Source organism: Aythya ferina, assembly GCF_964211825.1.
Source record: "Aythya ferina genome assembly, chromosome: 25".
In the NCBI taxonomy this organism is placed as follows: domain Eukaryota; kingdom Metazoa; phylum Chordata; class Aves; order Anseriformes; family Anatidae; genus Aythya; species Aythya ferina.
In genome coordinates this window covers 2,156,242-2,179,412 of record NC_140323.1, presented here as the reverse complement: position 1 = coordinate 2,179,412, position 23,171 = coordinate 2,156,242, and the positions used below count along the sequence as shown (strand labels likewise).

General features: G+C 43.8%; 1 protein-coding gene across 1 annotated transcript; it reads right to left on the bottom strand.

The window, feature by feature from the left end:
• Positions 1 to 1,225: 1,225 nt before the first annotated feature.
• LRIG2 (leucine rich repeats and immunoglobulin like domains 2) lies at positions 1,226 to 22,927 on the bottom strand. The gene is made up of 18 exons (XM_084498317.1): positions 22,683 to 22,927; positions 19,452 to 19,523; positions 18,902 to 18,976; positions 18,283 to 18,417; positions 17,613 to 17,756; positions 17,346 to 17,489; positions 16,513 to 16,656; positions 16,129 to 16,272; positions 13,449 to 13,529; positions 12,571 to 12,642; positions 12,365 to 12,433; positions 10,790 to 10,953; positions 9,411 to 9,731; positions 8,222 to 8,503; positions 7,164 to 7,613; positions 6,533 to 6,682; positions 4,925 to 5,206; positions 1,226 to 4,621 (listed from the first exon to the last, which is right to left on the bottom strand). The coding sequence occupies exons 1-18, from the start codon at positions 22,907 to 22,909 to the stop codon at positions 4,392 to 4,394; spliced, it is 3,186 nt and encodes a 1,061-aa protein (XP_084354443.1). The 5' UTR covers positions 22,910 to 22,927; the 3' UTR covers positions 1,226 to 4,391.
• Positions 22,928 to 23,171: the final 244 nt, after the last annotated feature.

Sequence of the window (23,171 nt, the reverse complement as noted above, 5' to 3'; positions counted from 1 at the left end):
CCACGTGCTGAGCTTCCAACAAGCGCGGCGTGCCAAGGAGGGCGGCTCAGTTCTGCTCATTGGGCTGGGGTGAGCTCTAGATCCACGCTTCGTGGGCACAAACCTTGGGGGTCAGCAAGAAGAGAGGAGCAGGCAGCCACGGCTCAGTTAAACCTGGGAAAAACTGCAGTGCTGACAGCTGTGAACAGGCAGAATCGAGTGCAGGAACAGCGAACGTGCTTATCGGACATGGACTAGCAAAATACCAGTGGTAGAAATAGGGTAGGTTATTCAAAGGAACAATAATAAAAAACTTACGCAGGTTTTTAGGAAGGATGGTAGCTGGTAGGGTGGGAAGTAGTCGCCTCTCCTCCTGCAGCAGGTATCTGGGGACGTGCTGTCACTACCTCATTTATGCTCTTGGTCTGTTGCCAGAAAGAAAATCACTTTTGGCACTTGAAAGGATCCGAATAGCAGGACGGCAGTGCTATGAGCACAGAGATCGCTGAGTCTTCTCGCTCGGAGGCAACAGCCCTGCTGTTGTACCACATTTCCAGAAGTCTTTGTGCTTCCTAGTGGAAAACTGAAATAAGAACTATTTGGTAACAAAATCTACTTTTAATGAAGGTTCTAATTTTGAAAATAATCTGTGTCTAGGTGGGAGGCAGCTGACAAGAAGAACTGGCACTGTTCTCATCTCTCACAAGCAGCAGGTGCCTCAGGTAGCATATACAAGGCAGCTGAACCAGGACTGCAAGCAATGAGTTTTCATGAAAACCGACAACCTAGTAACAAATTCAGATCTCACCTTGCTGCAGAATTACTGGCGAACCTATTGAAATGCAACATTTTCCTTCCTGACTGCCACTCACCTTCAGTTGTTTCCTCCCTGCTTGCTCCGTGTGCTCCATGCCAGGCCTGCAGCAGTGCCCATCGCTGGCAGAATCAGCCAACAGCCCCATGCCCTGGCACAGCCGCTGAGAAAGAGCTGCAGGACCCCGTTCCTAATGCCAGCTACCACTTTGTTACCATGTGTGGAAGCTCATTTGTGAGCCAGGGTAAATACCTGGTGCCCTTCCCATAATGAAAGGAAAGGATTGGTGTAATATTCATGTTAAGAAGACTGGAATCCTACCTGAAACTGCTTTATGAGGCTTACTGCGTTTTCTTCCCTATAAAAATGAAATTATCATTGAATAAACACACATTACTTAATCTGCAAACTAACAGAAGTTACAGTGACAGCTCCATGTATACAGCATTTTATTGAATGAAGGTATATTACAATAGACAAACATATATTACACATGCTATACAAAATATACATTCTCATGTGAAAAAAATATAAATAGACACTAGGAAGTAGCAACAGGGAACAAGAGCATCTTTGCTCACGCTGAACCCCAGCTCCTGTACCGTTAGTACTTTGGCATTGATTGAGGACACCATTTACTGCAAACAGAACGGCCACTCTGCTCTTTGCGCCTCCTGGAGGAAAGGGTAAAGAAAAGACACCTGATTTTTTTTTCTGCAAGTCTGCCAAGTAAGTTTTTCCACAATGTTAAGCACCGCAGCATGTTCACCTGTAAATAGCTGCATGCAACTGGTCCGTGTACTTTCACAGACGTCAGTGCAGCTTCAGCTCCTAAATTCTTTCAAGAGCTGGGACTTCAGTTTGTTCTGGTGCAGACAGCATAATTTTAAAGCCTTGTTCTGGGCTAAGCACATCTTAACGACCTAACACGAGTATGATCATATTGGGTAGTTGTGCCTTAAGTACACCTAAGGTTTTGGATGTTTTGGATGCCCCCCATGCAAATCAACAGTTATAATGAGACAGCTGAGAGATCTGCATTAGCTTAACCCCACAGAAGAGAAGGATGAAAGAAAACAAAAGGTAAGAAGCATTTGCCAAATGGTGATGGGAGACAAGGCAGCAGTGGAGGTGCCACTTTCTTGCTCGTGGGAAACCATGGCACTGCACGTACTAAGAAGCAACTGTCACATCAGCCTCTGAACATCTGAGTAAAGCAGCAAGCAGCCCAAAAGGATGCGTCTTTGCTGCTGCTGTAGTTTCACGACCTGACCTTTCTCATCTGAATTTAAACTGAAAGTTCCTGCAACAGAAACAAGTTTGGATTGAAAATAACCACTCGGTCTTAAATGCTACCTGGGAAGGAAAAGCCTGGAGCAAATAAAACCAGAAAGGAACAAACATCAAATTCTTCTTTTAGCATGTATGTTACGTGTAAGCCTTTAAAATATTTCAGATGTCAGAGGTCAAAAAGAATTTAACACACCTGTTTCTCCACTTTATCCAAAGGTCAAGGAAAATTACATCTTCTTCCTACTAAAGCTGCTGGCTACCAAAGTCACTCTAGCTGTTTTCAAAACATGGTAAGAGCCATTAATAATAATTGCTCATTTGCATAGATCTGACTACTATTCATGCCCAAAGAGCTGTGGGAAAATAATCACTATTCCCAGCGCTTCCTCACTCTTTCACTCAGCTAAACCACAGCCTCAGAAGGTTCAGCTGTGATTCTGCAAGACTGCATCTGATAACGCAGTCACACCCCCTTCTATTTAGGAATGGATCAACAGGAAGCCCTACATACTTCTCTTAGGCTTGTCCAAAAAGGCTTTTGTCTTTATAAAAATATACCTTGCAGCTGTTTTCACTCTAGTGCATATCCTATGGCTCCGAAAGATACAGCGATGACCAGGAAGAAAGCCCCCTGCTCTTCAAGCAAGGCTACACAGCGTAGCACAGAAGCGCTCTACCTCCGAATGCAAGACACTTGCTGAAAACCCACTGCTGCTGGGTCATACCTTTGTGTAGAATATGTTAATATTTTCTTAGAAGAACTTTTCAGGAAGTCTTCAGAATGTTCTTCCTCCTAACTTTGTCAGGGATGCACCACTAACAAGTGAAGTTTCTTTGCTTCCTCTGCTTCTCTCATCCAGTACTAGACTTTCAGTAGAGTGGTTCTCCCCCATGTTATTTCACTGCTCACCTGTGAAATACTTACACCTTTTTGCCACCCTGTGGTCTAGGGAACTATTACAGAGCTCAATATGGCCAGAATTTTGCCTGATCTTTTACAAAAGAAAAGGGCGCAAGTGTTTTAAAGGACACGTGCCTCTTGGCTGTGCAGAAGAAACAGAAAATCCACAGTATAGTTCACAGATAATTTACCCAATGCTTCTCCAATTTATCTAATGTTCTTCATCACATTATTCTTTTTAAAAGTTCATTTAACTGGCAGCTATGAAAAATACACATATACCTCTCTGCAACATACACAACACAAAAGCTTTTTAAAGATAAAAGCTTAGATAAACTTCTGAAATAAACCACTCAAAGCTCCCACCTTAAAGCTATTTTAAGAGATGAAAAGAAACATGTTGTGTACTATTTTTTTTGTTTGCTATTTACAAAGCTTCTGAGAAGTTGTATAGAACTGCCTGTAGTGTAGGCTAACGCCGTTAATGCAGGGTCCATTGGGCTTTATGCTCTCCTAGAAAAGACAGGCAACCTAATATAGAAATTGAGAGACTCACTCACCACGTAGAAGTGTGCCAAACTTGGAATTCTGCTAATCTAATGAAATTGATCAGCTTGCAGTCAGGTCAGGCAAGCTTAATGCCTACAGAGTTGTATGTGACAATGAAATTCATCAGTATCACCGTTGCACCACATATCTATAGCAAATTCACTTCTTTCCAAAACGAAGAATTTGTTATCCCCCTCAGAAACAAGCTTTCAATACCACCAAAAAAAAAAATATGGCTTGATATGCAGCTGTCAAGACTAACAGTATAATACATACTTTGGCATAATAAAAAATATATTTACATTACAGCCAACACATTTATATGCTTAGTGTATACAAAATATTTATAAATGCAAATTTATTTACAACTAGAGTCCATTATTCATAGGAGAAAACAAGCCCCAAAGTTAGACTGGTAAGAAACGCTTGCCAATAGTCTGAGGAACAAAAAGCTGGCCAAGAGTTTTATGCTTACAATTACTGGGGAATTCCATGAGGAGGCCCTGAACATTTGTTTTCGAGCAGACAATGTACTGTGAAATAGCTATGCATTCTTGAGAGCTTTTCAAAGCATGCACCAACACAAAGGCTGTCTCCAACACCAGAAGATCCATGTTTTAACACTGTTCTTGTGGATATCACTAATCGCCATGCGTACGTCCCACATTCCAGTACAGGTGAATCCAAGCAAAAAGGGCATGTGCCACCTCCTTCGAGGGAGTCTGTCTTGGTTTACTCAGCCTGTAATTGTAGGCACATGTACAAAAGCATCTTTGGCCTAGGGGTTAGTCCTGAGGTAGTAAATACAAAAAGTCGGTCGGTATGGATTTGCTTCCAAGACTTCATTTGAGTGTCTTACGTGGTTTCACTATAGTCATGAATGTTCCGTGTCCTATTAAAATCAAAGTTATGTTCACGTAACCTGTGGCAAGGTCGGGGTGAAGCAGCTTGCTCCCGGTCACTGTCAATAATGCCCTCGCTTCGAAGAGGTCGTGGGGTCTCACGGGCTGACGGCTGATGCAGGAAGTGTGAATGAGAGAGCGCTAGATCTTTGTTTACTCCCCATAAAGGAAGCTGAAAGGGTTCTGAGGAAGAAAAATTAGCAAATGAACAGGAGTGGGTTCATGAGAAGTACATGCAAGGGATCACATTTCACAAGCTTTAAGAGAGGAATTAAGAAATACCATCCTTAGTAACATCACCCCCTTCAACTCTTGGATATTGGATGCAAACAGAGCTAGCTCTGAGAACAAGTGGTTAACAGAGTAATTACTCCACAAACTATGGCGTTTGTAAAATTAGCTGTGAACCAACACTGAAAGGCAGCACAACAAGGGCTAGCAGTGTCAGGGAATACAAAACATCAGAAAGGAAAAGGATATGCTCACCATTAATATGCTGGGAAGAGATTTTCTTCTCACTTATTCTGTCATGGTTGGTAAGGAAGACAGACATGTCTCTGTCTGCTAAAAGATTATCAAGAGTACTGGGTTCATGCTGGGTGCGTGCTGCATATGTTTCCTTAGGCATCTGCACCATGAGATTAGGGAGAGTTTGCTCCAGGGGGTCCTCTTCTGAGATGTAGGCATAGGGACAGTACTCGCGTGTCCTGGAGTAGATGTTTGCGTTGTCGTAGCAGTCTGAGCAGATCACCAACGGCGCTGTACCACCTGGCAAACAGCAAGGAAAAACAAAATACTCTCAAAGCAATAAGGATGTTTAAATTCCATTGACTTCCACGTATTAGGATGGTTTCATGATTAGGATGGCATTATAGAAGCACAGTTTGAAAGGCCTCTGTATAAAGGTAACACAGTAACAGAGTATTCAGCTGCACTGTTTACCGAGGAAGTCACATGAGAAATGCTCTGTTTGTCACCATCCCAAATCTCAATAGCACAGCCTTTCAGAAGCTGATTACAAAAAACCACAGGAGTGAAAGAATAATCTCATGTTTGCTTTCCTGTTTCAAGGGCAGAAGGGCTCCAGCAGGTCCAACCAGCTTAGGCACCAGGCTGAAACAGCGCTGGAATCAAAGCTATCCGCACAGGTCTGTGTGTTGAAAGGTTTCACCAAGGCACCCTGGGCTACACCTGTGCTCTGCTATGCTCTGGTCTCAGACTGGGTGATAAAGTGGTGACTGAGACAAGTTGCTTCTCAGCTCCTTTCCTGGTACAGGCTCTAGAGACTGACTGGGCTGCAGATGAAGGGAATAGATCACGGAATGCATGTGGAAAAACTTGTACTGAAGGATCACTTTTGGAAGCCAGGCTGTATAAAGACTGAATGGCTCCTCAGCATTTATATGGTAAAACATCTCTATAGATTCAACATCAATATCCTGAAAAGTGTCCAAACAGGGCAGGGAAGTACTGCAGACCCTTCAGTTGTAATCTTAGTCAGCTGACCAGACGTCCAGCAGAGGCAGTAATTTTATGCTAAGGACAAAAGTTACAGCAAGTCATCTTCCACGCAAGCTTTGTTTCCACCTTTATTTCTTATTATTTTTAAGATTCCAAAGGAACGTAGCAGCATAAAAACCTACCTTGACATTTAACCTAAGAATTCTCTAATGGCATCCCTGTCTTGCTGGACAGATCACAAACCCTGAAGCAGAGAGCCTCTGGAGGAAAATGTACTAACTCTGGGAGTTGAAGGATGGCAGTCATGACATCTACACGCAAAGGCCCTGAGAGCAGAGCAGAAGTGAGCCCAGACATTGCTGAACCGAAGCTTAAACTATCTGCATGGAAAGCAGAAGCTTTGATCACAGAAAATAAACAAACACTGGAAGAAAAACAAAAGCTGCCTCAAACTCAAAAGAGTCAATGGAAACTTTATGATCAACCTGAATTCTTCTCCAGGAAAAGTGAGGAGCTTTCTACTCTACTAGGGCATCCTTCTCTACTATCCTACATTGTGCAACACCGCTGCCAGCTACGAGGACTGGAGGCATCTTGCTGAGTGCAATTGATAGATGTGAGGACTTGGCTTACCATCTGTGCCTTTGTGCACGTAGCTACCGGCTGGAGGCATAAGCTGCTGATGGCTTCCTGCCTCTGAGGTACTGTAGCCTTCCTGAGGCTCCGACAGAGTTCCTTGGGAGGATAAATAACTGGGAATGTCTGCAGGTAGGTTCATCTCCTCTGCAAGGCAGAATTAACAGTGATGACATTCAGAGCTAAGTAGCATCAGCACTATTATGCACATCAACAGCAATATAGTGCAGAACTTCAGCTCACATATGGTTCTCTCTACCTCAGTGATTAAAAATCCATATATCTAGCTCAAAACTAACAGGGACAGAATAGCTATTTACACACATTATTCCAGGTCTTGAAAACATTTAAGTTAACTCAAATATTGATTTTCAAATTAGTGTTTTCCCTCAATGCAGAACAAATCTAGTGTGTCAGGAATAAAACAGACTACTGATACTTAAAAATAAAAGCCTAAGCTCGCCTCTTCCCTAATGGATGAAGGAATTTGAGCAAATCCCTGAATAGATTTTAGAAGGAAATCTTTAACGCTTTGATCTTATCCAGCTGTAACGAAACCAGAAATATCACCACTCTTCAGTGTTTTGGATTAAAAACATGTCTGAAGCACACTGCTTTGGCACTTTACCTGTGTTAGTGATGCTATAATCCTCATTCTTCCTTCTCATGTGGTAGATCACAATAACCCATACCAGGGACGTTCCCACAACACAGCAAACCACAACGATAATCACAATGCCTACTGTTGCCCAGCCATCTTCCTCATGGACAATGCCACTCTGGGACGAATCGCAATTTGGGGAAGCCAGGACATTTAGGTAAATATGACCACGCTCAGTGCCCAGCGTGTTGGACATAATGCACGTGTACTTTCCAGCATCCTCTAACCCAGCATCCACGATGATGAGGAGTTGATTGGCTGCAGCAAAAAAATGCCGTTCTGTGACTGTCAGAGGCCCGTCGTCTTTAGTCCAGTTGAGGCGAGGGGCAGGACTGCCACCAGCGATGCACTGCAGGACAGCAGTTTCACCTCGGGTTACTGTTCTGTCTTCTAGAGGCCTAATGAAGGAAGGAGTTTCTGTAGCAATAGAGGAGGGGAAAAAAAAAGTAAGATAACTTCACTATGCAAGCACCCCCGTGTCACCACGGTGTATTCCATGAGATTTTAAGTCTGACTTTACAGCCTGAACATAAACATAAGCAACAAAATAGAGGATTCAGGAAATCCTGTGACGTCAGTTATTCTATGGATCACTGCAACAAATGCAAGTACAGCAAACATCCTGAAGATTACGCTAGCCTCATTCTGCTTTATGTATTCCAGTTCTAAATTTGCCTATGACCATAATGTTAGAAGTGTCTCCAAAGAAGACTGCACTCTAGAAGGAACTGTCCTTCCATTATTACTCAGCATGTTTCATGCTGCCTGTGACTAGATTTGTTCCAGTACAACGAAAATTCTCATTTACATTGCTGGGCTGAGGTATCTCCCTCAATTCTCTCCTGCAAAGATCACACTAACTTCACTGGTCAGCACTGAAGCTTAGCTTCTAAAAAGCTTTGCTGTTCAGAAGTCCTGAGTGCAGCATTCAAATGCCCTCAAAGCCCTCCAAAGCAGTTCAGAGACGCTGTTCCAAAGGCAGAAGTGAAATGATCCATGCCAGCAGAGATAAGCACATCACTTACCTAACACAGTCAGCGTGGCATTTGCTGACAAACCGCCTGCAGTGTTTTGTGCCATGCAGCTATAGATACCCATGTCTTCTATTTTTACATTTGCAATAAAGAACACATCATCCTCGGGCATGACGTGCATTCTCCTCTCTCGTGCAGCAGGGAAGTCTGTGCCACCATCTTTCTGCCATGAGATCTGAGGAGTAGGGTGGCCCTCTGCAGCACACTCCAGCCGAGCCATAGCCCCAGTACGGATAGTAAGATCCATGGGGGTTTTCAGGAAGGAAGGCAGCTCTGGATCAAAGGGGATACTAAAGCTTTAGTATTTTCGGAAACAGGAAAAAAGCAGCAAAAGCACAGGATATCTGAAAACACACAAATCTGGAACACCTGTAGCTCTCCCTGGTTAAGGCAGATTATTAACAGCTGCACAAATGTTAGAAGTGGTCACTTTTAAGAGCCTATCCTTCAAATTTAAATGTAACACCTACACTGCTCATTTAAGATGATCTGAACAATAGCATTTCTCATGGGGAAAACACAGGGGAAAGCTTTAGCCTTCTTCATGAGCCCTTTGTCACACTTTCTCTTCCCTGGTAATAGGGAAAGCAAACTTCCATCTGTTTTATACAAGCAAAAGCAACACATGCACCTCTGCTATCCAACACAATAGGGATCAGTGGTCTACTGACTGATAAAAACAGTGCCTTCTCAACTCCCTTCTCTGAAGGGAAATAGGGATTCTCTGTTACAGCCAAAAAAAAGGGACTTCATAATTTGATATTTCAGTTTATTTCCAGTCCCACAACTTACTTTTAGTTGAATCTTCCCTAGCTTTACAAACACTCAGGGAAGGTGCTTAGTTATGAAGAGACAGCAGAGGGAGCTTTTAGTTTAAGAGAGTTCTACCTTCATTCAGCTAGATGAACAATTCAGTTCTAGTGAAAGCATGGGAGATATCTGCCCCTTTTCAAAAGTGAACAGAAGGCCTTTCACTGCCAGTTTCACTTATCTGCTTTATAAAGAGATGTTTGATGCATTGAATTACAAGTGAGACATTATTGCAAGGCTATTTTGAGCCTGCTCTAGCTGAGAATTAAGGAAATCTATTGGGTTTTATAAATCAAAATGAAAACATGAAAAACAGACTTGTTACACTTCAGGTTAAACATATTTCTTCTTTGTTACTATTATTGCTTACCATTAACGGTCAGCTTGGCTTTGTTGGAATAGTTGGAGCCAAAGTGATTGGTAACAATGCACTGATACCTTCCTTCATCAGTGAAGTTGACATTGAAAAGATGCAGGACAGTGGTGTACTCAACCACCTCACCACTTTGCTGCTGATACCTGGCAAAATTCTCAACCTCTGCATCATACAAGACTTCACTGTCCTTACGCCAGGCTGTGGACATGGGTGAATCACTGCTGCTCACAGCAGTGCAAGTCAGAGTCACATTCATGCCTCGCAGAGCAATCGTGGTCTCAGGATGTACTCTTATCTGCGGTTTAGGGAAGTTATCTGAAAAGAAAAGCACCAATATTAGCTACTTTGCTCTCCAACATGCAATTAATTTTGCGGGAAAACTCACTGAAAAGACAGTGTAAGCAGAATGAAACCTGTAGGAACAATATGTGCACCCCAAGCAGGACATCTATGTTATTTCCATATTTTCAAGCTAGAAAAAGGATTAGAACCACAGGCAGAAGTACAGGAAAAGCACTGAGGTCAATACAGAAGCATGATCTTGAACAGCACCCTGCAATTTCTACAACTGTCTAGAACTTGCTCTATTTAGATTACAAACAAAGACCACGCTTGGCTGAAGAACTAGGTTATTTTATAAAAGACTGAAGACTTACTTTCAGAGAGTTTATATATCTTGAAGAGTCTTTAAGTTATACAAATAAAGAATAGCAAGCTAGCAGTTCGCACCGTCTTATCACACTGAAGTTATTTCAATACCTATTATTTCATCAAAGGCATTCTCACAGGTACACAATGTTCAGTGTCAGGCACAATGGTGGTAACGTTCGTATAGGGAAGTTGATGATTGTGCCTACATGATGGTATTGTAGCCTTTGCCACCAAAAGAATGAAAGAATTATGCAAACACAAGTAACTGTTGTTAAACCGTTCATCTGGAAAACAGAACACCAGACTATTTCCAGGCCTGCCACAGACTTCACACGTGATTCTGTGTGAAGAGTCTCTCAGTTTTCCATCTTCACAGTTTTGTTACAGAAATAGGTATATTTGAAACCGTGGTGGCACAGAGACAGGTAAATGTTAGAGATACAGAGCATCAGAAAATATACCAGAGTATTAAATATCCTCGCCTTGCTGGTAGGGACAGGAACAAATAAGAAAGTGCCAAATAGCTCGTATAAAGAGAAAGACATTTATAGTCAAGAAGAATGGAAACATGATCAGTTCTTAACAGTAATCTAAACGAAACCAACGCAGTCTTACAGAATTAAAGACCAAGCACCTCCAGCTGTGTTACAACTGGGTTTCAGAAAGGTACCTGCACAGATTTGTGTTATGTTTTGATATCAAAATTAATTTAAAATACAAACCACAGACAAAGTCATCAGGGTCCACACTGAGAAGGCTTTGTCCTGCTAACCATTCAGGATGAGCACAGCTAACGTTTACAGCCTGCTGTAAGTGACTGTCAGTGAGCCACTGCGGCAGCCATTTCAACTGGCAATCACAAAGCAAGCTGCTGGTGTTCAAAAGCCTGCAGAAACAAAGCAAAATGGAAGTGCGATGACAGTTTAAGTATTTCGCAGTCCTACACGTGATTTCACCACACAAAACAACTTTAATGTGTATATTTCCAGAAATTACAAGACTTACAGTATTCTTTTATGCCCATGGATGTTTACTATACCATGTTATAGATGCTAAACAATCCAGGAAAAAAGAATCCTTCTACTATCAGTATTAAAACCTTACATTTCTTTTTAATTGTAAGGAAATTAGCCTTGGATCTGCAGCTTGTAAGTATGTACGTATGGTCTCTCTTTAAAGCAAATAAAAAGACATAATACTGCAGAGCAGCTCTGTATCTCAAACTAGACACATTACGAAGTGAGTGTAAGTCTCAATATTTGTTTTCATGCCAGCTAATAAATATTTAAGAATTAAAGTGATTTGTTTTACAGAAGCATCTGCTGCAGATTGTTTTCTTCTCTGCTCCACAAGAAAATTGAGGAACAATGACTGGTCAACTTTTTCCTCACTGTGTGCTTTCAAAGTTTCTTAAATATTATATGTGAACATAACTGATTGGAGAGAAAGAACAGTATTGTAACAGAAAATTATCTTCCACTTAGATGAATCTGATAGATCTGCAGTGAGACTAGAGGCACACAAGCCAGAGTTCCAACCTGCTGTTTGCCCATACATAGCAGTGATTTCTCACTTTTAAGATACATAAGAAAATGCAATCGAAGTCTTGTCTTTAACACCTAGAATGTGTCTCATCGCCTTCCTCCTCAAACTGTCAGACCTTGCAGACTAACCGTCCATATGGCCAAGATTATCTAACTGGATAACAGTTTTAAAACAGATTATATGATATTCAGAGACTTTATCTCATAGAGATGACTGTGTTACACTAGGATTAGTCTTGGGTGTGAAGGTCACTTCAAATAATACTTTACATGTCTGATGATCACAAGTCTCTAACAGCTTAAGCATCAGATGAGCAACTAAAAGAATGTTGTCGAGTTTTGATTTTTAAGGCCCTTTCCTAGGCAAAAAAAGGGAACAATGAAAACATAGGGTTTGTTAAACCCCCTGAAAGACTCTTGATGAATCATTTATGTTGTCTAAATACTAGTGTGTTCCAAGTTTGCAGCAAAATTCTAAGATACAAGAACTTATGGTTCACTACTGCAAGAAAAAAAATCATTTTTCTACTAAATTGCAACTAAGGAAATGGATGTTTAGATTTTTTATCAAACCTTAAACCAAGCCAAGTATACTGCCAATACCTTTTAGTTGATAAATGATTAGCTTTGTTTTATATATTTCAGGATGAAAATGGGATGCACTTCGGTCAATTTCAGCTAATCCTGCAACAGCTGAAGGATTCTTAACACGGTAAGAATTATACAGAATCTGTAAAGAACTGTCAAACTTACAGCTCCTTCAATTGAGCCTGTGCAAACGCATTTTCTTGGATGGACATCACTGCGTTGTTGCTTAAATCTCTGCAAGTTAAGCAAAGAACAATAATGTAAGTGTAACTTCATAGTCTACCTTCAGTTAAATTCTTGAAAATTTGAGGGAGAATACAAGGCTGAAGTTGATAAACAACTAGGAGTTCTACACAAAGCAGAGTACTTACAGATGTTCAAGTCTTTCAAGACCGGAGAATGCTTTCTTCATAATTGATTTAATCTGGTTTCCTTGCAAGATTCTGAAAGACAAGCACCCCCCAAGCCCAAAAAGCAGCTTGAATGTCAGTATGAGCTCATAAGTAAGACATAAAAGAAGTTTCTCTAGGATGTTTAACTAAGGTTTTCTTCTTTCTAGAAGAGATGAATGACTGAATACCATTTTCTGAGCTTGAAGGCTCATCTAATTTTCTTATAGATAGTGTTTCTTTTCAATCCTTAACTTTGAGATCTGGGTCTGAGATGGGCTCTGAAGATCATTCAAGCCAGCAGAATGGAAAAGCGATAAACAGAACTTGGGAGCAGAACAATAATATCCTAATACCAATCTGCCACAACCACATTAGTTCCTGAGACTGCACACTCCTACTATTTGTTATAAACATTGTCTGTAGTTGCACAGGATTGCATAGCTCCCTGCAAAGCACACAGCACCAGATGCAAAGTGCACAGCCAAAGTACTGAAAAGCTGCTAAATCAGTGTTGTCTCATATTTGGACAACCCCCTCCCCTCAAGAAACTGTAACTTTTACCAAACTAAAGCAAACAAAAGTAACAGTCACCATACAACAAGACAGTGCCATTCTAATAATAAATGCAGTCAAATATTCTTGCTTAATTTCTTCAATATGGTCCCATAAAATGATCCAGATCCATGGAACCCAAACCTCTGAAGGTTACAGCACGAAAGGGGAAATACACTGACTACAGCTGCCAATTAGAAAGTCTTTCTGCCTCATATCATTGATTTCACAATTATTATCTTGCATTTTTGCTCTGTTCTGCTTGCCTGAGAAGCACTGTCATTGCAACGTTTTGTAATACGTACAGTTTATCCAGCCTGCTGAGTCCTGCAAATGCTTCATTTGCATCTTCTATGGCCCATGAGATCTCATTGTTCCTCAAGTCCCTGCAGGAGCAGAAGAGCCTGATTACAAACCTTGCAACATCACTGTGACCACTGCTTGTGCTTAGCTATGGAAGAGATCTGACTGTTACTTGTGCCTGGTAATGGTGTTCTGGGGCAGGCATCACAACTCATATAGAACCACGTTTGTCAGAGGGTGACTATTGCATTTCAGAGATGCAAGGGAAAACAGGATTGTTGGAGATCAGTGCCTCAGACAGAACCACAAACAAACCCTGAAGTACAAATTCTTGATGTGGTATTGAAGGACAGACCCAGTCTGACTCGCAGTTGCCATGTGATGGGCTGTTTACCAGAAGCTAGGAGAGGCTCCTGAAGTCGGTTCATGTAAGTGAATTAACCAGTACACCACCAGCATTAATCTTCCCGAGTAACAGGCTTATAATGGCATTAGCATATTAAGAGATTACACACAGGTTATAGCGCAAGGCTGCCAAGCACAATGTAGTAGATTTTCAGCATGAAGTTGATATTCTGCTCACAGATCTTGTTAGCAGCTAATGGGATTTCTGTTTGACCTCTGCACAGCTCTTCTGCCCCTCACACAGAACAGCGGCCTGAGCAGAAAAAGCAATATAGCAGCACTGTTTGTAGAGAATTACACGCTTGTTAGAGAGAAGGCGAAATAAATCCAATAGTATTTTTAGCTGGAATGGCATGGATTGAGCAAAGAGTTTCTGATAAAGCCAGTTTTCATCTGTCCTAATACAACCACACACAGAATTGCAGATCGTTGTGTGTTTAGAGGTACACTGATGGAAAGTAGTCTCTGCTGCGCTTTATCAGATATTATATGGATCAGCTCGATGAAGTTTCTGAACAAGTTATGACACAGAAAGCTAACTACCTATACACGTGTACGTGTCATCTCATGGAAATGCTTCTTTCCTTCTGCTGGTGGTAGAAACACGCAGCATCTACTTGTCCTTGCGTGAGATTGTAAAAGGTGTAGATTACTATTCTGGGAGAGACTGGGATCAACCTCTGGGATGTTGTCAGTGGTAACACGTTGTCTTATTTGTCTTACTTTGAAAGACAGATGGCTTGTTTTTAATACCTTGGAGGAGACACTTCCACAATACATGTACTTTAAAGATTAGGACAAAAAGAAAAGAGTGCTTGTAATTCCACAATTCAGGTATTGCAAGGATTGGAATACAGCCCTGAAGCTTTCTCACGTTAAGATTTTTCCTCTTTGAGAAGTATTCAGTTTAATGTACTGGACATTGGAATCATCTACTGAGAAAAATGACCAGATGAGTAACATGCCTAATTTGTTTCCTAGTTGCTTGTTCTTGTGATTTAAAAGTAGTTTCTATAATTCTCTCCAGGTCTGCTTCAGAGTTTTAGATTGTGAATGCATGAGTGGTATCAGTGGCAAGCTAAAATATTAAAAAGTAATGAATGTTTTAGAATTTAGAACTTCAGATCCTCAGTGTTATTCTTTGATACACCTTCCATCTTACTTTGCTCTTATTACCTTGTGGTTTATATACAGTTTTTACAGTTTGTTCTAGATTATTAAGGCTACCTTGCAGAATAGTGACAGGAGCTGAACCTACAAAGAAATATTTATGTCAGCCTTAGCACTGAAACAAATCGTATACAAGCAACAATGGAGGTAAGCCGACAGCACCACAGTATCTAGTTTGTAGTATTTTTACACTCCGCTACTCCAACCACTTAGCAAAACGAGTGAGCAACCCAAAAGAAAAGCCCCTCATTGTGTGCGCTGAGGAGCTGGCTCCTTATGCTTGGCTGGGCACGAATGCTTGGAGCTTTGTTTGTCATCACAGCCCTGTCCCGCACATTCCAGCCCTGAAGCAAACGGCCAGCTTTTCAGCTGTTTATAGCCCCTCAGGAGCCCAGGAAAACCTATTAATTAATCCGCTCTCGTTCTTTTTCATTCTACTCTAGATCTAAGAAATTAGTTTTAATTATTCCATTAAAAGGCTGCGTTAAGGCTAACAGAATATGACCGCTTACATAGGTCTGATAAGTTTGCTTATTTAAGTATTTATTTAATGAACTGACACAGGGGCTATAAACTTACACTCCTTTCTCAGCTACCATTGTTTAGGATGATTACAAGTTTTCAGATCCACTTGGGAAGTGTTTTTATTATTATTAAAAGCCAGCACTGAGTTTTATAAAAAAAATATTGAAGAGCTGCAGCTGGTAACAGGAGTCCTGACAAAAGCAGAGCTGTGCCTCAGATGGCAAGTAATCCTACTCCTCTCCTACACCCTGCCTGACTTCAGCTCACACACAGGGTGGGCTAAACAGCACTTTCTGTGACTGTGCAGGATTCACCATGTGGTTTCATAGTTACCCAGCCTTAAGAAAACCACCTGGAATAGAGAGAGGTCCAGACTGGCAGTCCTACAAGCTGCCTATCCACAGCTGCTCAGAACTGGTACGATACAAAGCCGAGTGCTTAAGGTCATCACACCGCCTCTCATCAGCACACTAAGCCAGGATTCTGTTATCTCAGCATACCGAGTACCACATTCATCATCATTACTTCCAGAAGTGTTGCTGAATTAAATTGAGATTCTAGCTAGAGGTTTTCTGTACTTACAAGATCTGAAGATTCGTCAGACCTCTGAACACACCATCAGCAATGTGACTAATGCGATTGTCACCCAGGTTTAGTTTCTCCAATAAACCAAGTCCCACAAAGGCAGATTCCTTGAGGCGAGTTAGCTGGTTGTACGACAAGTCTCTGAAAATATTGAGCAAGACAAGTGGGGGGATTAATTAGGAAGATACTATTGAACTTGATTAACTATGGAATCTTGATAAATTTCTAGTAGAACACAAAAAAAAGTAAAACACACAACATCACCATGGGCCTAACAAAGAAATTGAGTACTTCCTTCAGTAACTCACCCTTGCTGTGTACTATCCAATACATTACTTGCAACATTACAAAATCCCCACTGAAAAGCAGCCCAGAACTTACAGCTCTGAAAGTCTTTGGCAGAACTCCCACGCATCTGGACTGATCCTGCTAATGGCATTCTGGCTAACTTGGAGTTGTTGCAATGTCCGCAGACCATACAGCCAGCCCTTGTTTATTTCTGTTAAGTTATTATGTTCCAGTTCTCTAAGGAAAAGAGATGGAAAAGCATTTGCAAAACAGGTAATAAATGAAGACACATTTACAAAGTTTTACCTAGTGGATGTTGAAATGATTTACTAACATTAAGCCTTACGGAACTTGAAATTCATGATTATACTCGTTCCATGGAAACCAAGAGTGAACAAAAGTACACAAAAAATCCAGCAGCAGAAGTGAAATTGCAGTCTGTCCTAAAAGATGACTTTTTTTAAAAAAAAAAAAAAAAAAAGCCTTTTGCTAATGTTGCATTGCATACCCTTGTGCTATGTCAAAACATTACCTAACAAAGAACCACCCCATGTTACAGAGAACACAAATGCTTTCTTGCAAAGCAAGAAGTGCTGAGTTTTGACTACTCCTGCATTTGCTATCCCACTGGTACTAAAGTGGAGAAGCGATTCAACTAAGCACGCTAAAATCAGAAAATTGACAAATATTCACAAGTACACACAAAAAAGCTATCGACAGTGACAAAGCATTCTTGATCACTAAGTGGAAAAAAGTATCTTTACACCTCTAAAAGAACCAGATATTATATCAACGTAATGCGAAAATGCAGATCTATAAACTCTCATCTTGTGACACTCATCAATATTTCAGCACAGAGTCAGTGTGAGGGTAGCAATACAGGACTGAACCCTATACAAAGAAATCCCAGGACTGGGTATACTCACAATTCTTCTATGTTATTCAGGCCAAAGAATGCTCCATCCATGAGTCTGCTAATCCCATTGCGTTGCATTTTTAAAGATTTTAGGGACTCCAGTCCTTGGAATGTAAGGCTTTCCACTATTTTAATCCTGTTCCTCTTCAGTTCCCTTATATAAAGATGTTAGAAAAACGTTCAGATGTATTTAATAAGCAACATTTTGTGACCGTCAAGAACACATACTGAGATAGTGTAAACACTATCTTTTTAACCTTTCAAGACCGCTACTTACAGGAACTGCACATGAGGCAATTTGAAGATCTTTGGTGGAATCACACTAATCCTGTTTCTGTTCAGCTTTACCACTATTAGAGAGCTCGATAAATTATCAAGACATCCTGCTTCTAGGGTAGTTATTCTGTTGTTACTCAGATTCCTACAAAAGAAGAGGAGAAAGGCCTTTTAGAATGTGCAATATTTTATGAACAAAACTGCACAAGCATGTTGGAGCAACCACTTATCACTAGAACTCAAGTTCATTGTGATGTCACATCAGAAATCTGAGTTCTAGCATACCAGAAAGCTGTATCATTTTTTTCCCCAAAATAATCCATGGTAGGAGCTGATTTTGACTGCATGCCATGCTTCAGTTAGCCATGATTAAGACAATGTCAACAGGAATCTACACAAGATGAGCTGAAATCATTCCACGTCCCTGCGGGCTGAAGTGCCAGCACTTTGGTAACAGCAGTTATTGTTTCCCATACTACCAGAGGAAAAAGCAATACGGATTGCTATGAAAAGTATTTAATTTCAAGCACATTTGTAGCTACATTGAGTGCTCCTAGCAGTTCAAAGCCACACAAGGCGGCCTGCACTAAAACAGTAACCTAGGGTAGATGAGGAATTCAACAACATTGAGGAAACAGAAGCCCCAGGCATGGCAGACCGCTCACACTTACAGGTACTTTAGTTGCATCCGTGGAAAAGAAGCAGCTTTAATTTCTGAAATGAGATTAGAACTCAGGTCTAGATTTTCCAATGAAAGGTAAACTTGGAGCTGCTCAGCATTTATTTCTGGAATGGTATTGTGTACCCTGAAAAACATAAGCAACAGAGCTGGTTACCATCACATCCCATCCTGCCCACTGCGTGGCTTTACAGCTACAGGATTCTGTCTACCAACATCACCAGTGAGTCCCTTACATGGGAAAGGCAGCACGCACTGCAGAACATTAATTCTTAAAGCAGCACTGAAAATCCAAGACCGATCTGCCACCCTGACATAGAAATAGATTCAAGTTCTGGGGACTGTAACAGGGCTGTATCTCATGGGAACTGTCAGTGCCAGACTGAATCCCTCCCCTTCAAAGCTGCCCGTCTTGGTGGACTGCATTTTGTTGGTAATTTAGGGTGACTTGATTGTCTAACTGATTTGTATTTCTTTAAAGAGTGCTTACATATTCCCTACAGCACTTTAGAGGAGTAGCATTTCAGACAAAACAAATGCTTTCCTACAACTCGATAGCAAAATTCTTACTTTTGTTAAAACAAGAAAAAGGCAGACAAGCTGCTACTTACAATGAGAGCAGAGTTATGTTTGAAGTTGTTTCTCCAAAATAAGGAATTTCACTTAGCTCATTGTAATTCATTTTCCTTAAAGAAAAGTTAAAAAAAAAAAAAAATCTTTACTGACACCTCAGAGAAAAACCCTTCCATATACAGCAGAAAACTCGTATCACAAGACATTTAACAATTTAATGTTAATAATAGTCGTTAACAAAACTGGTTAAGAGCTTAAATCCTAATAACTTCAAAAATGTAACAGTGAAGCACACAAGTTCTTACCATTTTTAACAGTTACTATTACTTCTCTTTAACTTCAGACCGGCCATAGCGAAAACAAACAGCTCATTTCTTTTTAACATATTGGCCTGCTAAACTTTTACGAAAAAGCATTCTGCACACAAAACACCAGTTTTCCATACAATTTGCTGCCAGCAAAGCATCCATTTTTAATTAACCAGCATTAAATATTTCTGCACGTCAGACCAGACTTCTAGATATGCAATGAAATGCGCTCATTAGAATCACGGAGGAAACCTTCAGCTTATCATAAAAAGCAACTTACACTTCTTGCAGCGTGCGAACGGATAAATCGATGCTCCAGTTGGATGACAGCAGATGATTATGGCTTAAATCCCTAGAGAAAAAAGAGGAGTTATTCGAGATGGCACTCCGTTCTGCAAAACAAACTAGGCTTTTTGACGCCTCTCTGGCACTAGCCCAGCACAGAGATGAGTCGCAGACACTTGTGCTGACAGCCCCAGCATCTCTGCTTGCTGGACGAGGCCAACGCTGAGAGCAGGCGCGCAGCACGCTGCCGGTACCCTCGCCGCAGGGAGCACAGCGCGCATGCACCTGACCCCTGCCCAATAATTCGGGGAGCCCGCCGGGGGCAGCGAGCTGTGCCTGCCCATGGGCATGACACCATGGACACACCATTTCCAATTCTGCCCCCACGCACAGGGTCGCAGCGAGCCGTTTCCAGCAACAGCTGCTCACCTCCTGGTTAATTCCTCCCCAGGGGCTCGCACCGCGGCTGGTTTTAACTCCATCAGCCAGGGCTGGCACAGAAGGCGGTCACCCTTTAGGAACAGAACTACCACTACTAAAAACACTAAAACATAACCTGCCACCATCAGTTTTTCTGCTGGTGAGCACGCTCGGCGTCAGCACCACGGGCACATCCTGCGCTCTGGACCCGGGGACAGCTCCAGCTACACCGAGAGCCGGCTGTGAGGCTCTCCAGGAAGGATATGGGGTGAAGACAGAGCTGGCAATGCCCCTGCTGAGGAGGGGGACCCAGAATGGGTTGAGCCCTCGCTGGGCACAGCAAGGATCCACAGGGTCGGTCAGCAGCATGTGCAGGGCACGGGACGGCCTCGCACTGGGCAGCCCACTGGGAGCTGGGGGCAGTTCTGGCAGGGAGTTACTAAAACCTTGGGAAATGGTGAGAAATCTCTCCACTGCACTCAGCACTGGCTTAAGTAGCACAGCAATAGTGTGACGTTCAAGGTAATCCCTGGCTTTAGCTTTAAAAAGGTAACGATTTTGAAGTCCTGTTGTGTGTATTTGCTCAAGATTTGCCATTTGTAATAAAGAAACGGTGACATAAAAGCCAGAATTCAGTTACAAATGACAAAAAGAAACCACATTTTAATTCCCACGGGGTTTAATTGGGCCATTATGGTAATGCAGCAACCTGTTCTTCTAAGACAGCTTTTCAGCATGCCAGTTATTTCTCCATGAGGCCGCTGACTGATGCCATCCCCAGAGAAACGCACCCGTTCTGCCCTGCAGCACACACACACCCCATCGTGGACAGGATCCGAGAGATGCCCAACTGTACCCCAAAAGATCTCAGCTAATACAAGCCGGAAAGTCAGCAGGCCACGTGAATGCTTTCTTTTCTTCCACGACCACCCCTAACGCCCTGGTCAATGGGTCTGCCAGCAACCAGGAACCCTGCCAGAGGCCTTACCAACAACCCAGAGATGAGGATTTTGATTTGGAGCACCCAGGAGAAGCATGCCCCAAGTACTAACCACGTTGGGACTACACCACCGTTTTTGTCAGGTCCCCTTTCAAGAAGTTCTGCACAGAGCTCATACCTAAAGCAGCTTGGGCGTTATTTCTATCTAGTTGCTGTTACTGATGCTTTCCTTTTCAAAATAGGATGGATGGCTAAATACTAACTGAAAAACATCGAATGATCGATCTATAAACATACAAATCAGACATCCACATGGCTACGTTTCTGGCTTTCACACACAGAACCAAATTCCCATGTCCTGAAGCAGCAGGACACCAGAGCAGCCCTGTTATTCTACAAGCACTCGGGCCTTTACCGCAGGGCCCACCTTACAGAGGACATACAGCAAACATGCAGAACTTGTGTTTCAGAGACTCAGCTGGTATCGCATCTAAAATCACCTAAACATTCATTTTGAGCTGAACTGGTGGTAACATCAGCTGCAAGCAGCTCGAGAGTTATGGAAAACAAGAACTTTCAGTCCATAAAGTTAGGTGAAACGAGAACTGAGGGGGAAAAGCCCATTAGGGACTTTTTCATGTGAGGAAAAAAAAAAAAGCTTTGATTAATTTTAAACAGCTTTTATGCATTACGGCTCATTTAGAGTCAGAACTGCTAGAGCTGTCTTAGGGAAGAAAAAATTCCCCCCCCCCACATGCTTCGTGTGCCAAAATCCTGGAAGCCACAACAGAGAATATACACTTAATTATTGTTTGCAGCATATGGCAGATTGCATAACTTAGCACAGCGCCAACACCACTTCTTCCCAGCGCAGCCTGCGCCAAGCAGTTTGCAGCACACCCTCTGTTGGCCTGCAGAAAGACGCGAGCCCCTCGAAGCTTGAAAGCTCGCTCCCAAACACAACAGATAGCGCTTTGCTCATCAGCCACCTGATGAACCCCCAGCTCACCTCTCCAGGCCCTGACAAGCGCTAAGATATCCTCCTACCTTTCTAAAGGTGAAATATTTTAAGAGACGAGTTAACTGCATTTCTGTGCTGAGCTCTATGTCTCCTCTTCGATGTTTCTGATTGATTATCGTATGGGGAAAGAAGAGAGCTACTAAACCAGCACACAGCAGTGCAGTGACAAACTTCCTTATGCATGCCCAGCTTTTGGCATAGCTCAGACTCCTCAAGTCCTGCCAAAAGGGACCCCTGGAGCCAGCTGCACGCACTCTGCTCTGCCAGGCCCACTTTATGCTGCCTGCAGCCCCGTCCCCCCGCCGTGCTGGGGACAGCTCTGGCCTAGGAACCTCGCTGGCTCCAGAAGGGCCCGGGAACTCCCGTGAGCAGCGGGGATTTATCCCCCCCCCAGGGGACAAACGGCTCGGGCAGTGCTGAGTAACGGCCGGGGGCGCCCTGCCTGGGCCCTGGGGACTGTGCTCAGGTACCCGCGGCCCTAACCCAGGGCTGCCAATCCCAACCCCAACCCCTCGGCTCCGAAGCAGCAGCAGCGGTGGCACGGCCCGGGGAGGGGGGGGGGTGGCCCGCAGGGATCCCAGTGGGAAGCGAGGCCCAGGCCGAGGCGCCGCCGGGAGGGCCTGCGGCCTGCAGCAGGCCCGGGGAGGAGGGGGGGGGAACGGGGACACCGAGCCCCGCCGCGGGCAGAGCCGTGCCCGGGGCCCCGCCCGCTGCCCCGGGAGGCGGCCGCAGGCCCGTTAGGCCCAGCCCGGCCTCACCGCACCACCGCAGGGCCCCGACCGGTGCCGCCCAGCCCAGCCCAGCCCAGCCCGGCCCGGCCCGGCCCCGCCGCTCCCCGGACTCACAGCGCGGTGGTGCCGGCGGGCAGCGGCGGGATCCTGCGCGGGCCGGGCCCGGCGGGCAGGCGGTGGCGGCTGCAGTCCAGCAGGCCGCGGCGGCAGGAGCAGGGCGCGGAGCAGGGCTCGGAGGCGGCAGCGGCGGCCCCCAGCGCGCACAGCGCCGCCAGCAGCAGGGGCAGGGCCCGCGGCAGCGCCCCGCGGGGGGGCCCCGCGCCCGGCCCCGCGCCCCGCATCCCCCGGCACGGCGCGGCCCGGCCCGCACCGCGCCCGCCCACCCACCGACTGCGTCACCGCGCAGCGCGCCGGGGGGGTGGGGCCGGCGTGAGTGGGCGTGGTCAACGGAGGGGGCGTGGCCTAGACGAAGGGGGCGTGGTTACGGGACGCCGCTGAGCGGGGCGGTGCCGCGGGAACCGGGAGGGGGCGTGGCCGGGGGGCGTGGCCGCGCGGGGCCCGGTGTGGCCCGGTCCCGGTCCCGGTGCCCGCGGTGCTCGGTGC

Excerpts from the sequence above, each read along its gene's own strand:
- LRIG2 (XM_084498317.1), bottom strand. The coding sequence starts at position 22,909 with ATGCGGGGCGCGGGGCCGGGCGCGGGGCCCCCCCGCGGGGCGCTGCCG. Across the intron at positions 19,524-22,682 it reads CCCGCCGGCACCACCGCGCT|GGATTTAAGCCATAATCATC; the intron begins GTGAGTCCGGGG and ends TTTTTTCTCTAG. Across the intron at positions 17,490-17,612 it reads TTGCCTCATGTGCAGTTCCT|GGAACTGAAGAGGAACAGGA; the intron begins GTAAGTAGCGGT and ends TCTTTATATAAG.